Source organism: Elaeis guineensis, chromosome 8 (genome assembly GCF_000442705.2).
Source record: "Elaeis guineensis isolate ETL-2024a chromosome 8, EG11, whole genome shotgun sequence".
Classification (NCBI taxonomy): domain Eukaryota; kingdom Viridiplantae; phylum Streptophyta; class Magnoliopsida; order Arecales; family Arecaceae; genus Elaeis; species Elaeis guineensis.
The window spans coordinates 123,246,365-123,261,263 of record NC_026000.2 but is presented as its reverse complement, the minus strand read 5'-3'; the positions used below and the strand labels follow the sequence as shown (position 1 = coordinate 123,261,263).

General features: G+C 33.6%; 1 protein-coding gene and 1 pseudogene across 1 annotated transcript in view; one reads left to right on the top strand and one right to left on the bottom strand.

The window, feature by feature from the left end:
* Positions 1 to 580: 580 nt before the first annotated feature.
* LOC140851225 (uncharacterized) lies at positions 581 to 8,775 on the bottom strand (annotated as a pseudogene).
* LOC105061425 (protein MICRORCHIDIA 7) overlaps positions 8,752 to 14,899 on the top strand; it is a 24,077-nt gene continuing 17,929 nt past the window's right edge. Inside the window, 6 exon segments of the mRNA XM_010945465.4 lie at positions 8,752 to 9,299; positions 9,821 to 9,895; positions 12,997 to 13,031; positions 13,124 to 13,202; positions 13,737 to 13,829; positions 13,942 to 14,026. Of these exon segments, the coding sequence (XP_010943767.4) occupies positions 8,897 to 9,299; positions 9,821 to 9,895; positions 12,997 to 13,031; positions 13,124 to 13,202; positions 13,737 to 13,829; positions 13,942 to 14,026 (770 nt within the window). The 5' untranslated portion in view covers positions 8,752 to 8,896.

The window sequence follows — 14,899 nt, the reverse complement described above, 5'->3', positions numbered from 1 at the left end:
TATATCAATCGCATACCAAACAAGATTGTGGATAGGCATTATCTTCTCCAATTGAAGCTTCCATTCTTTTAGCTTGCTTGCAAAGTCTTCTTTATTTTTTTGCCCTCTCAGTACTACGAACACTACATGTGTACATCCCGTAATTGACACTCTTTCTCTTGAATTATTTTTCTTAGGTCTAGCTGTAATATTTCAATGATAAGTGATAAATGACAAACATCATTAAGTTAGAGTAGTGCAATATATTACCTCCTAGATTTTTTTAATGCAGACGATAAGGATACTAAAGCTTGAGATTCCTCTACTAGATTTTTGCAATTTTTTGCATGATGCCCAAGCTCACCACAGCACTTGCATCTGAGCATCTTCTTCGATGTATTTTTATATATACTCCTAATTCTCTTCTTTTTTGATATTTTTGGAGATCTTAGATTGAGAATAGGGGGCAGCACCCTATACCCAATATCAATTTTTATGTATTGGATCTTGTCAGATAATGATCCAACTTTTAATGCATAAGTAGTATTGTACTTTACATCAGTGAAGTACTCCGAGATATAATTTTTTAATTTTGTACCTCTCATACTATAAATGAAAGCTGCAGAATGTATACAAAAAAATAACTGACACCTATCACAAACGACAAGAGCACCTTTATTTATTGAGGATTATTTTATATCTTTCATTAGTCTCAATTATTTTTGCTTTGTAATCACTTGTTTTGTAAATATTATAATCATCCAACTTAAGACAATGTCCCTTATATATTTAATTGCCATAGGAATCAAATTTCTCTTCCAATGAGTAGTTATTCTCCTTCTTGCTTCCCTCTTCACCATAATTGCTAGTTTTACAACATTCCAATAAGTCAATTATTGATCTATGTCTAGCCTCAGAAACCTAGATATTGAATGACTCTAAAAGATTGTTTGTTATATAGGAACACTTAGCCACAATACCAAATTTAGATATAGTCCATAAACCAATATTTTTAGCATTAAGATACTTGAATGCCTCCAAGCTAGCCTCCTTAATTTGATTCATGATATCATCATGTTGAACATTTTTGTATTCCCTTGTAGCTCCCAATACTTCAATTTTAAGTCAGTGTCCTAGGAACTTTGTTTGAAAGATTTTGTACAGATGCCTCATGCATTTTCTATGTTTTGCTTGGGGGTATATCTATTGTACCACTTCTTCTAGTCCCTTTTCTCAATTTGATGCAAATCCTAGGCCTTCTGGGGTTTTAATTGATTCTTTAAGTGCCTTCAAAAATCAAGTCCAGCTATTACTATTTCAGATTATATTATATACCAAAGACAACTGAAAATAAATCATTATATTTATCAAGTGCTGTAGCAACTATCATCATACCTCTAAACTTTTTCTTTAAGTGGTAGCCATCCAAATCTTTGAAAGGCCTACAACTAGCTAAGAAGCCCGTAATGCACGCCCATAGATAGATAAAGAAGCATGAAAGTTATGCTTATCACCAATCATATCTGATTTTAGCTTTACTACATTACCTGAGTTTTTTCTCAAAAGCTCCTCCTTGAAATCCTCCATTCTCTCAAAAGAATCTATCCAATTACCATGATTCAAGGATATGGCGAGCTCTTTTCCTTATCAAACTATGTAATATGAAAATTCAAGATGATGGAACTACAACAATCTCCTTCTTTGTTTAATTGGAATAAGTCACCTTCTTTTCTTAGCCAACCAATCATCTTATCATGTAGCCATCTTATTCGCACACTTATTCACAGATGAGCATATATGAGGCTCGTTCAATTTTTTGACCTACACATGTAAACAAAGCAATATATTAGTCCATGCAATATTTTTCATACACATTATAGAATAAAAGATTAATATTTCAACTATAATACCTGCAATATATGACCATCATATAGTAGTAAAGCATGTAGCCTCCAATTATAAGTTTAATCTTTGCAAGTCACTATCATTTTACTTGGTTCACTTTTGAGAACTCTTATAGTAAATTTATTTTTATAGAATATTGGCTTAATGCCATCTTCAACTATTCTCAACTTGCATATTTTGCCTCTATGACCATGTTAGGATCCTCATTATCTATCTTGTATATCTCTCTCTCCTATTCTATGATATTTTTATCATCATCATCGTCAGAATCAGTATTATAAATACTATGATAATTGCTTTTAGAATCATAAATTTTAGTATCTATTTCTTACTCTTCTGAAAATATTGTTTCATCATTTATCCCAATATAGTCATTTTTTTCAATAGCAGTAATTGGGTTATCAATGCTTATGGTAGCTAGAGGCTCACTTTGATTTTGCCTTTTGTTCTCTCTTAGCTCATCCGCTTGAACTTATCATATTATAGTTGCAATACTTCTATATGTTTCAATTTGATCTTAGTTGCCTAATATTGATTAAGAAACTCATATCAAAAGTATAATGAGGAAGCTGTGGGCGATGGTATCAAAAGTTTTCTCAAAAATCATAAATGGTATCTTTTAACTTGGCTCTCTTATAATGATGTATGACTTTAGTTGCTGCAAGATAACTTTCAAAGATGAGCCTATTTGTGATGAAGGCCAATTAAGTTGGGGATATCAAGAAATTGATTACTTGGCTTAGTCTTGTAGAGAGGACCTTAGAGACTATTTTGATGATTCTATGTTTAATGGTGATTGGTCAGAAGTCTATCACCACGGGGTTGTTGGTCCTTTTTAGTATAAAGACAATGAGGTTGTAATTGAGTCAAGAAATATATATCAATCTTTTGGATGTATAAGTTACTGAACAAGAGGAGAATATGGGCCTTGATGGTGTCCCAAATCTTTTGGTAGAAGGAGATGGAAAAACCTTCTGGACTAGGTGATTTGTCCTTAGCAAGACTAAAGATCACTTGCCTTCTTGTTCTAAGAATTGTTCATCAAATGTGAAGAGGTTGAGATGATCCTCAGGAAACAATCTATCCCAATATACATCAATTTGGTTGTGTGCTTCAGACCTAGGAGAGATGAGCAATAGTTAAAAAGATTTTTTTATGTCTGTCTATTTTTGGTGTAGGCTATTCCCATGCTGAACTTCATTAGTTAGATTTCTTCGCCTTCTATTGCATGCAGCAATGTGAAAAAACTTTGAGTTGCGGTTGCTTTCACAGATCCATTGCTTTCTTAAATATTATTTTCAATACACCTTTTACTGATAAAAGCAATTCAAGCTGCGATTTCACATTCGGTTTCTCCTCTCTTTCTTCTGAAGAAAGAGATCTCAATTCTTCTTCCTATCTGGAGTGTTTATCCTGTAGTTGATATGCCTTATCCTTTATGAGATATTCTCAACATTTTCATTGTACTATGTGCATAATTTAGCATGCATTATCAAAGTTTTGTCACTAGGTTGGCTATTGGATTTCTAGAACTCGAAAATGTTTCCCATCAATGATTGATTTGGTCATTGCTGCGAGGATTACTCTTAAAGTTCATTCGATCCATGGTGACCCATTTAGGTTGCAGGGCCATGATTAGTTTTAAAAAATTCCATTCAATGATAAAACATTTATTGTCGAAACTCATTTGGAAGAAGATTGCATTGTTTTCTTTTAAAAAATATTATATGATTTTTCCTAGTAAATGGAGTAATCCTAATAGGACTCAAACATGAGAGTTAAGATATCTTCAATTGCATTACTATCAAATATGAAACTATATTCTAATGAGAATCAAAAATAAAATATTTTCATAGAAACCTCTAATATAGAAGTATCGATCTCTAACCTCATAGTATGGGAACTCCTAATATCCTTCAACTATATATGAGTGGCTATATTTCTTTCCATAATATCCCTAATTAGATATTTCAATCACCAAAACCACTGAATTAGATTTTTCTTTAGTGATTTAAATCATGCTAAGCTTCTATAAAAAGGGAAATGTAGGTGGATTCTAAGGAGTCTAAGGAGGTGGGATTTCAATAATTTTATATTAAGTCTCTCTTGTCCATCAAAAATCCAAAGTTGTGGTGATAAAGTGGTATCTTTCTAAACTTATCGATCTCACAATAGTTGTATTAGGTTTCTCTTAGGTAGGATTGAAAATGGGTTAAATACTAGCATATCATTATCTATATTTATTTTATTTAATGAATATAGATACAGATACAGATGTTGGTTGGATGTAAAAATTTTGATCCATATTTGATTTAAATGGATATGAATATAAGTAGGATACTAAAATTATAGATATAAATATGGATATAAGTCGAATGATTAAACTTTATGATCATAAAATAAAAAATATAGATGATGAATTAAATTAATAGCATGTTAATATAGTCATTTATTTTTTCTAAAAATTCATGAGTGCTACATAAAATTGAATAGAATTACGAATAGAATCAAATATTCAGATACAAATAGATAGTTGTCCATCTATATGCATATCTATTTTTCTTTAACAGATATAGATATTAGTTAGATGTTTAAATTTTTATCTATATCTAGATAGATTTGAATATAAAAATGAATCTGGATGAATATTATCTAACACACTTTCACCCTTACACTTAAGAGATACAAAATATGCTAAACTTTTGTAGAAAAGGATCTTAATATTGATGAACTTTGAGAAATCCAATGAGAGAGCTTTTGTTGAGCTTGGATATTCCAATGTTTCAATTCTCATAGTAGAATTTATTAGATTTATTTCTTTTATTTGTGTTAAGAATTAGATTTTATTTTTATAAATCATACATTTATAAATATTGATCTTATTTTTTTTGGTAACTAAATAATGATCTCATTTGATGAACTGAGAAGGAACCCAAGGAGAGAGTTGTCATGGACCTAGGATTTCCATATTTATACATGTAAAGAGTCCCAAATCCTTTAAAATATTGATCATAGCAAATTAGAAATATAACATTAAATAAATATTAAATAACAATATCTTGCCAAATATTTGTCTAGCTCTTTCACTAACTTTTGTTCTCTACTAGCAAATTCCTTGTACAACTAAATAACTAATAACTTCATCTCTGAAATGAACTCGGAGAATGCCCATTCACCTGTCCCTCCGTAATTGTTTACCTAATGGTCCTTCTCAAATTATAGAATTATGAAAAGATTCTTCTGTTCCCTCCACATTTTTGATGCTTTTAAGTTCCCACCAAATGGAGGACAATTAAAAGGGTTATACATCTGTTCAAAATTAACAATCTTATAGCATTGCTAACTATTAAATAAAAAATCTCCACTTGGATATCAAGATAAACCTATGCATCGAATCTCATATTTGACAGTCAACCTTCCTCAACTAAATAACTTCAGCACCACACTAGAAACACAAATGGAGGAATAGGTAGACAACTTTATAAATTATTTCTAAACGAGGATCTTTCTATAAAATCTATTGTTTCTAAACTAAAATTTTATGAAAAAGGATCCTGATATCAATGAATTTTGAGCTAGGACTTTCCAACTTTTCAATGCTCCTGGTAGAATTTATTAGATTTATTTCTTTTATTTGTGGTAAGAATTAGATTTAATTCTATAAATCATACATCTTTAAATAGTGGTCTCATTTTTTTCTAGTAACTAAATAATGATCTCATTTGATGGACTGAAAAGGAACCCAAGATGAGAGCTCTTGTGAAATTAGGATTTTCATAATTTACATACATAAAAGAGTCCCAAATCCTTTAAAATGTTGATCATAGCAAATTAGGAATATAATATTAAATAAATCTTAAATAATAATATTTAGCCAAATATTTATCTCTTTCACTATCTTTCATTCCTGACTAGCAAAGTCTTTGTACAACTAAATAATGAACAACTTCATTTCTAAAACAAACTCAGATAATGTTTGTTCACCTCTTCCTCTGAAATTATTCACTTAAGTAGTCCTTCTCAAATGACAAAATTAAGAAAGTGTTCTATTACCCTCCATATTTCTAGTGCTTTTAAGGTCCCACCAAATGAAGAATAATAAGAAAACCTTACACATCCATTCCAAATTTAGAATCCTACAACATTACTAACTACCAAATCAAAAATCTCCACTTGGATATGAAGATAAACCCATGCATCAAATCTCATATCCGGCTAAATAACTTTAGTACTACACTAGAAACCCAAATGGGAAAATAGGTGGATGCTTTTATAAATTATTTTCAAACGAGGATCTTCCAGTAAAATCCATTCATTTCCAAATGAAATTTCATAGAAAAGGATCCTCATATGAATGAACTTTGAGAAGTCCAATGAGAGAGTTCTTCTTGAGCTAGGGTGTTCCAACTTTTCAATTCCCTTGGTAGAAGTTATTAGATTTATTTCTTTTATTTGTGGTGTGAATTAGATTTAATTCTATAAATCATATTTATTTAAATAGTGATCTCATTTTTTTTGGTAACCAAATAGTAATCTCATTTGATGGATTGAAAAGGAACCCAAGGAGAGAGAGCTCTCGTGAAATTAGGATATACATACTTATTTACATAAAGGATTTCTAAATCCTATAAAATGTTGATCATAGCAAATTAGGAACATAATGTATTAAATAAATCTTAAATAATTATATCATGTCAAATATTTATTCTTTCACGGCCTTCCATTCCTTGCAAGCAAAGTCCTTGCACAACTAAATAACTAATATCTTTGTCTTTGAAATGAACTTAGACAACATCAGTTCACCTATTATCCTAGAACCATTCACTTAATCGGCATTTCTCGAATGACAAAATTAAGAAAGGGTTCTTCTATTATCCTCTATATTTTTAGTGCTTTTAGGTTCCCATAAATGGAGGACAATCAGAAAACCTTGCATGTCTATTACAATTTAACAATCCTATAGCATTACTAACTATCAAATCAAAAATCTCCACCTAAATATCAAAATAAAATCATTCATCAAATGTCACATCCGACGATCATCTTTCTCAACTAGATAACTTCAGCGGCATATTAAAAACACAAAATGAGGGATTAGGTTGATGCATCTATAAATTATTTCTAAATTAAGGGCTTTCTATAAAATTTGTTTGTTTCCAAACTGAAATATACTAAATTTTCGTAAGAAAGGATCCTAATATTGATGGACTTTGAAGAGTCTGATGAGAGGGCTTTTCTTGAGCTAGGACCTTCCAACTTTTCAATTCCCTTAATAGAATTGATTAGATTTCTTTCTTTTTCGGTGGTAAGAATTAGATTTTATTTCTATAAATCATGTAATTCTTTAAATAGTGATCTCATTTTTTTTTAACTAAATAATGATCTTGTTTGATAGATTAAAAAGGAATTGAAGGAAAGAGCTCTAGTGAAATTAGGATTTCTATATTTATGTATATGAAGGAGTTCCAAATCCTTCAAAATTTTGATCATAGCAAATTAGGAATATAATATATGGAAATAATTATACCTCGCCGAATAGTTGTCTCTTTCAATGCATCTTTCATTCCCTAAGTTCTTGTGCAATTAAAAAACTAAATAATTTCGTTTCCAAAGTGAACTCGGAGAATGTCTGTTCACCTGTCCCTCCCGAATCATTCATTTAACTAGCCCTTTAAAAATGACAAAAAGGATTCTTCTATTTCCCTCCATATTTTTAGCATTTTTGAGTTCCTACAAAATGAAGGACAATCAAAAGAACGTTGCACGTCTATTCCAAATTAACAATCCTATAGCATTATTAACTACCAAATCAAAAATCTCCACCTGGACATCAAGATAAATCTATCCATCAAATCTCACATTCAACGGTTAATTTTCCTCAACTAAAGGAACTTGAATGGCACACTGGAAACATGAAGAGGGGAAATAGGTGGGCACATTTGTAACTAATCTCTAAATGAGGAGCTTGTTGTAAAATTTGTTCATTTCCTATCTAAAATATGCAAAACTTTTATAGAAAAGGATTCTAATATCGATGAGCTTTGAGGAGTCCAATGAGAGGGCTCTTCTTGATAGAGGATCTTCCAACATTTCAATTCTCCTAATAGAGTTGATTAGACTTTTTTTTTTTTATTTGTGGTAAGAATTAGATTCTATTTCTATAAATTATACTTCTTTAAATAGTGATTTCTTTTAAACTAAATAATGATCTGGTTTGATGGAGTGAAAAGGAACCCAAGAAGAGAGAGCTCTCATGAAATTAAGATTTTCATATTTATATACATATATATATATAAAGGAGTCTGGATCCTTCAAATATTGATCATAGCAAATTAAAAATATAATATATTAAATAATTCTTAAATCATTATATTTGGCCGAATTATTCTCTTTTACTGCCTTGTGTTCCCTACTAGCAAAGTCTTTGCATAATTAAATAATAACTAAATAACTTTGACTTTGAAACGAAGTTGGATAACGCCTGTTCATCCATCCCTCCAGAATTATTCAAGGCAGACCCATGCATCAAATCTCGATTCGACGGTCAGCCTCCCCAACTAAATAACTTCGCCGGCGCACAGAAAAGACAGAGAGGGGCATGGGCGGACGTCTTTGTAAATTATTTCCAAACTTCGGGCTTCATCCAAAATTTCGTCGTTACCAAACTGCCTGAACCGCCTCTTCTCTCCCTCCATTGCGGGCCCACGTCCGCTGGATTCTCGGACGCTTTGCATCACAACCGCACTCGATGTTCGACACGTGAAAACATTCGAAGTCGTGTTTCAGGAAATTACGTAATCTACTGAAATTACGACTGCCGATGTCCTCCGTGTATTGCGTCTTTTCTCCAATAGGATTTAAGTTTTCCGCTTGGAAGCCTACCGAGAGCATTCCACCATTCTCCCTCTCCCATTGAAACTGGGATACCGCGTTCTTGAACCGCTATTAAAACGAAACCCTCTCGCCTTCTCTTCTCCACATATTTCGTGCTTTTCTTTCTTCGTGCTCTCTCATGGGTTCGGTTGTGGAGGCAAACGAGGCGGCGGAGAGGTCTCCCGGAACCGCGGTGCCGGCGGCGGCGGTGGCGATCGATCTTACCATGGGCGACACCGAGCCCAACGTGGGCGACGATGGAGACGAGGGGCTGGGGAAGAGGGCTAAGGCTTTCGGGGAGCGACTGCCGATGAAGCGGCCCAAGTTGGAAGTGGAGGACAGCCTTATAAACATGCTGCCACTCGGTTTCCTTGACCCCCTCACGCCGGAGATCCAGCCGATGTCGATGCCGGCGCCGATCCCCATGCCGATGCCGATATCTGTTGCATTGCCGGCGACGTCGGTGGCACGGGTTTGCCGGAAGTTCTGGCAGGCAGGAGAGTACGAGGGGCTGCCGATGGACGACTCGGCTTCCTTTTCTGGTATTCTTGATTTCTTTCTCTTAATTTTTTTTCCCTTTGGAAAAGGTTTCATTAAACTTTTCCCAATCTTTTTTTTTTAATGCCGTAATTTCTAGTAGAATTAGATTACTAGTGACTTGCTCGGGTTTGCAATGTTGGAAGATTATTGGCGTACTATTGAATGCTATAAATACTAATTTTGTGGGTGAAAGTCTTTATCAACACAAAAATTGTTTTCGTGGAAAGAAAAGCAGGGAGTGTTATAAAGTTGACACAGAATTATTGTTATAATTAACTTACAAAATTGCTACTTTGGTAAGGATCACAGGTGATTGTAGCATTTAATATTTCTCCATACAAATCATTAGCTTTTTGATTATCATGTTTTGGAGTGTTACCACGAAACAAGTAATGTATGATTAATAGTATTCGGGTATCTTTGAACTGAATATGTAGTAAGACAGTTTTGCTAGTCCTATTTGTCTTTTTTATGCACATATTAATTGGTCAGAAAGCTTAAAGTCAATGCCTTATTTTGGCAGCTGGTATGGATCATGTGAGGGTTCACCCCAAGTTCCTACACTCAAATGCTACAAGTCATAAATGGGCTCTTGGAGGTAATACTTAACTAGTATATCCTATCTTTAATTTGTTTTGCCCTATATTGATATGCCTTTCTGTATTTATAGCTATAGCTTCCATCTGTTGCATATATATTTTATAATGATATATGCACACTATTCTATACTGAAGACTTGTTAGGCATTTAGCTAGCATGTATATTTACTTTTGATAGCCATATGTCGCATACCATTAGGAATCTTTTACTCTATATTGATATGTTGCATTTACTCTTTCAAGGATGGCGGTGTAGTATACATATCAGATTTTTTTAATTTTTTTTTAAAAATTATATCTATACGTAGTATAATTATCAGGAAATTTTTTACTCCTTTAAGGGTGGCTCCTTCTAGACAAACCTCCTGGTTGTTCCTACACCCCTACCTCCCTTACCACTGGCAGTCATTTAGGGGCCTTATTTGGTGATCCAAGCTACCTCCCTCTAGATGATGAAGCTTATCCCCCATCATCTCACTAGCCGACCTTGAACCCTATTATTTTGGGGTCATATTTGGTATTCAAAGTTTGCATTGATTTGGTACCACTCTCATGGCTGCATCAAAATAGTACTTTACCATTAGATGTCTAATCAACTGCTGCACCGCAACACATTTTGGGGAGAAGCATTTAACTCTAGTTCGAGTAGCATTTCACTTCTAGCCGGAACTCATCCATTGATTCTTTTACATTAGTGGGTTTGGACCTTAGATTAGTTTTACCCAAGCTTCATCCTAGTCATGGCAAGATCATCTAGGTTTTGGTTCATAAATAGTGATAATTGCCCTATGAAGACTAGGTTTCGCTATGGCTCTAGCAGGTTCCCTTAATCAAGCCACTGCATATGAGTTGTTGGCTCATTCTTTAACATGCATATGGTCAGAGATCACATTCCTTTCTCACTCCTTGGGAGCAAATAGTTTCATGTTTTATTTCACTCCCTGATGGAGGTTATTTTTTCCTTCACCGTACTACATTATCATCACCTAGGAGTATTTAGCCTTCGAGGGTGGTCCATGCTGATTCACATGAGATTCCATGTGTCCTATGCTACTCAAGCCAGAGCGTGAGCTAGTGTGCTTTTAGCTGCTAGACTTTCATCATCTAAGGGTGCAACGTTCCACCGCTTTGCCTAGTAGTACAACACTTGTATTGCTCTTCCACAACCCTATTTTTATGGTTTAGCTTGCTCTTATTTCACTCACTATTACTACAAGAACACACACACATACATATACATAATTACACACACACACACACATATATGTATGTATGCATGCACGCATATATATATATATATATACATATATATATATATGTACATACATACATATATGTATGTACGTACGCACGTACATGTATGTACGTACTTACATGTACATACGTACGTACATACATGTATACATATATACATACATACATATACATTGTACGTACGTACGTACATATACATGCATACACACACACACATATTATATATATATACATGTATGTACGCACATACATCTATATATATATATATATATATATATATATGTATATGTATACATGTATGTACGTACATACATGTATACATATACATATATATATATATATATATATATATATATATATATGTATATGTATGTAAATGTATACATGTATGTACGTACATACATATATACATATATCCATACATATACATATACATACATATACACACACACACACACACACACACACACACACACACACACACATATATATATATATATATATATACATACACACATATATATATATATACACATACATATATATATATATATACATACACACATACATACATATACACATACATACATATATACATATATATATATATATATATATATATATATATATATATATATATATTTATTTATTTATTTATTTATATATATATATATACATACACATACATACATATATATATGCATGCACTTGGATCTGTTCACCTCTCCAATCATTCGATCAGTGCACATCTTGAAGCCACCAAATTGCTGTTAATAGGTCTGGTGCATTAGGAAAGAAAGAGAAATATTTATTAATGGGATGGGATGTGCCGCCCACCCTTGCACCATCCCTTAGGATGCACCCTATCCACACACTCTTTCTCTCTCTCCTTCTCTCTCCTCCACCCAATAGAAATAAACACCCAGGTGTCCAAGATAATCACTAACCGCACAATGATAAACACCTAGTCTATGAGAATAAATACAACCATCACAAAAATAAATAGAAAAAGATCTAGCAATCATTGGTCAGGTGAGTGCTGCTTTGCAGTAAACAACAGTAGAGGAGGATAAACAGAAAGTTTGGAGAAAGTAGACACTAAGTGCTTGAAAGTAAACACTGACCTGCTAGGAGTGAACACTAACTTTATAGAAATAAACACTAAGGCGCCAATGATAAACACTAACTATCAGATGGTAAACATCTAGTCTTCAGAAATAAATACAAATGTGCAGAAATAAAAACAATCTGGCCTAGGGAGGGGCAGGAGAGAGAACCACTGTGTGTAGATGTGGCGTATATTGAGGGATGGGCACAGGCTTGGGTGTTATGTCATGTTCCAGCCCATTAAGGCATGATTGCTGCACTGAAAGAGGAGGAAAAAGGCATGAGTTCTGTCCCATCCCATTAGTGCTGTCTTTTTTTGTGTTTTAGATTTACAGTGGGGGCCGCTGTTAATTGCTGGTTTATAGGGTTCAAGATGCATGCCGATGTAATGGCCGGAGAGGCGACTGGATCTGGGTTTGGCTGCACTCAAGAGTAGCCATCTCTATATCTCTCTCTTTCTATACATATACATTTAGATTCATGCATACACACATACATACATACATCCATACATACATATATGCCGAGCTATTCTCTCTCTCTCTATATCTTAATGATATATATAGAGCTGTTCTATACTGAATACTTGTTTGGCTTTTAGTTGGAATGTATCTGTACTTTTCATAGCTATGTGTATATATTTTTATGTTGGAAATTATGCACAGAAATCATGGAATGTGAATGGTTAGATTGTCATACTCATTAGCTTACTGAATTTTCCTTTTTTCTATCCCAACAGCATTGGCTGAGCTTTTGGACAATTCTTTGGATGAGGTACCTGAATTTGTCAACTTCTTGAACCATACAAATGGTGCATATGTGTACTTTTTCACTTTGTCTTATGAATTATTTGTTTTTACTTTCAGGTTTGTAATGGAGCTACATTTGTGAATGTGGATATGTTGGAGAATAGAAAAGATGGAACGAAAATGTTGCTAATTGAAGGTATGAAGTTTTTCCTCTTTACTAGTTAAGATTAAATTTGGTAACTACCTCAAACTTGCTTTATTGTTGGGTCATGCAATCTTCATTCAATTACTTCATCTTTGGGGTGATGGAATATTTTTATTTTGTTTTTGTTTGTGCACATGTATTGTTGTCACCATGTCGTAAGCTTATCAAGTCATCATATACTATCATTTATTTTAGCATCATGTGACAGGAAAGTGCATGTGCCATTTACAAGGAGAGTATGATGTTTAAAGCATGCTTTGTGTATAAATTTATCATTATGAGCAAAAGATGGGTGTAGTATGGATGAGAGTGCTACATGTGGAACCAGTACAGTAAAGGAAACTTTTGAGTAGCAACTATAGAGGATATAATGCTTCAAATATGTTTATCTTAAGCCTCTGTTTGATGAGGGAGCTGAATGTTTGGTTAAGAGAAGTTTTAAGAGAAAATTTATATATGTGCAGAAAAATGATTTTGCAAATTTTTTGTGCCATGTTTTTCACATAGTCTTTTATATTTATACAGATGATGGAGGTGGAATGGATCCAGATGGAATGCGGCAATGCATGTCTTTGGGCTATTCATTGAAAAGCAAATCAGCAAATACTATTGGACAATGTGAGTCTTATTTCTAGCACAAAAAACTGTATTCATTTGTTTTCGTTAGAAGATTTTGTGCTAAAACATAGTGTTCCTTTTTATTCATTTTTTTTGTGTTGTGATTGTTTAGATGGAAATGGCTTTAAGACAAGTACAATGAGGCTTGGGGCTGATGCCATTGTCTTCTCTCGTAGTTGTGGAAAAGATGGGCGAAGGTTGTTTTCTTACTCAAACATTATGTATTATGCAATGTCTACCTATTTTGCCACTTTACCAAATAATCTGTTTTAGCTTGTACAAAAGCCTACACCACATGGATTTGGATACAGGTGTATGTGTGTAATTTTCATATCCTTCTATGATCTAAGAATTTCTTGTTGCGCACCTGTACGCAAGTGTCATACCCATACCCATCTCTACGTGGTGGGTTTTGTAGTTTGAAGTAAATCAAGGAGTTTCCGTACCATAAACAAAAGTACTTTTTATTGTTATGTAAAATTAAATTGAATTGAAATCAAATTAGCATTAAGTAATGTTAGGCTGTTACTTTGCTTTACAAATGGTAAATTAAGACCATTCCAGGATTTTGAGGCCTAATACCTGTGGATAAATGAAAAATATCCTTACCTACCCTAATGTGATGTCCACTTTGAGGGTCAAGTTCAGCTCCTGGCAAGCTTAACTTCAAACTCAAGTCCAAGATTTAGCTTAGGATTGCAAGTTCCTTAATTTAGTATAGCATTCATGTCTCATGAAATCTATGTGAACTTTTACTTAAGCTATCAAAGAGTTTCGAGATACCAATCTCTTCAAAGCTTTCTCTCAAACTGCTGTAAAGAGTGTCGAGTGTCCCCAAACATGTATCGAGTCGGTTGTCTAAGGCTGCTCATGTGTCAGATCTAACATGAAGTAGTTAGGGCTGTCACATTGGGATGCATGATCATTTAATTCTGCATGTACAGCAATCTTACAAGTGCTTGTTTGCTTGTATGAGCTGTGCAATGTTTGCCCACATGTACATGTGTACATCCATGTGCAATTTTCACTTTCAACAACACATATGAGCATATGCTCCTCAAGCTTGAGCT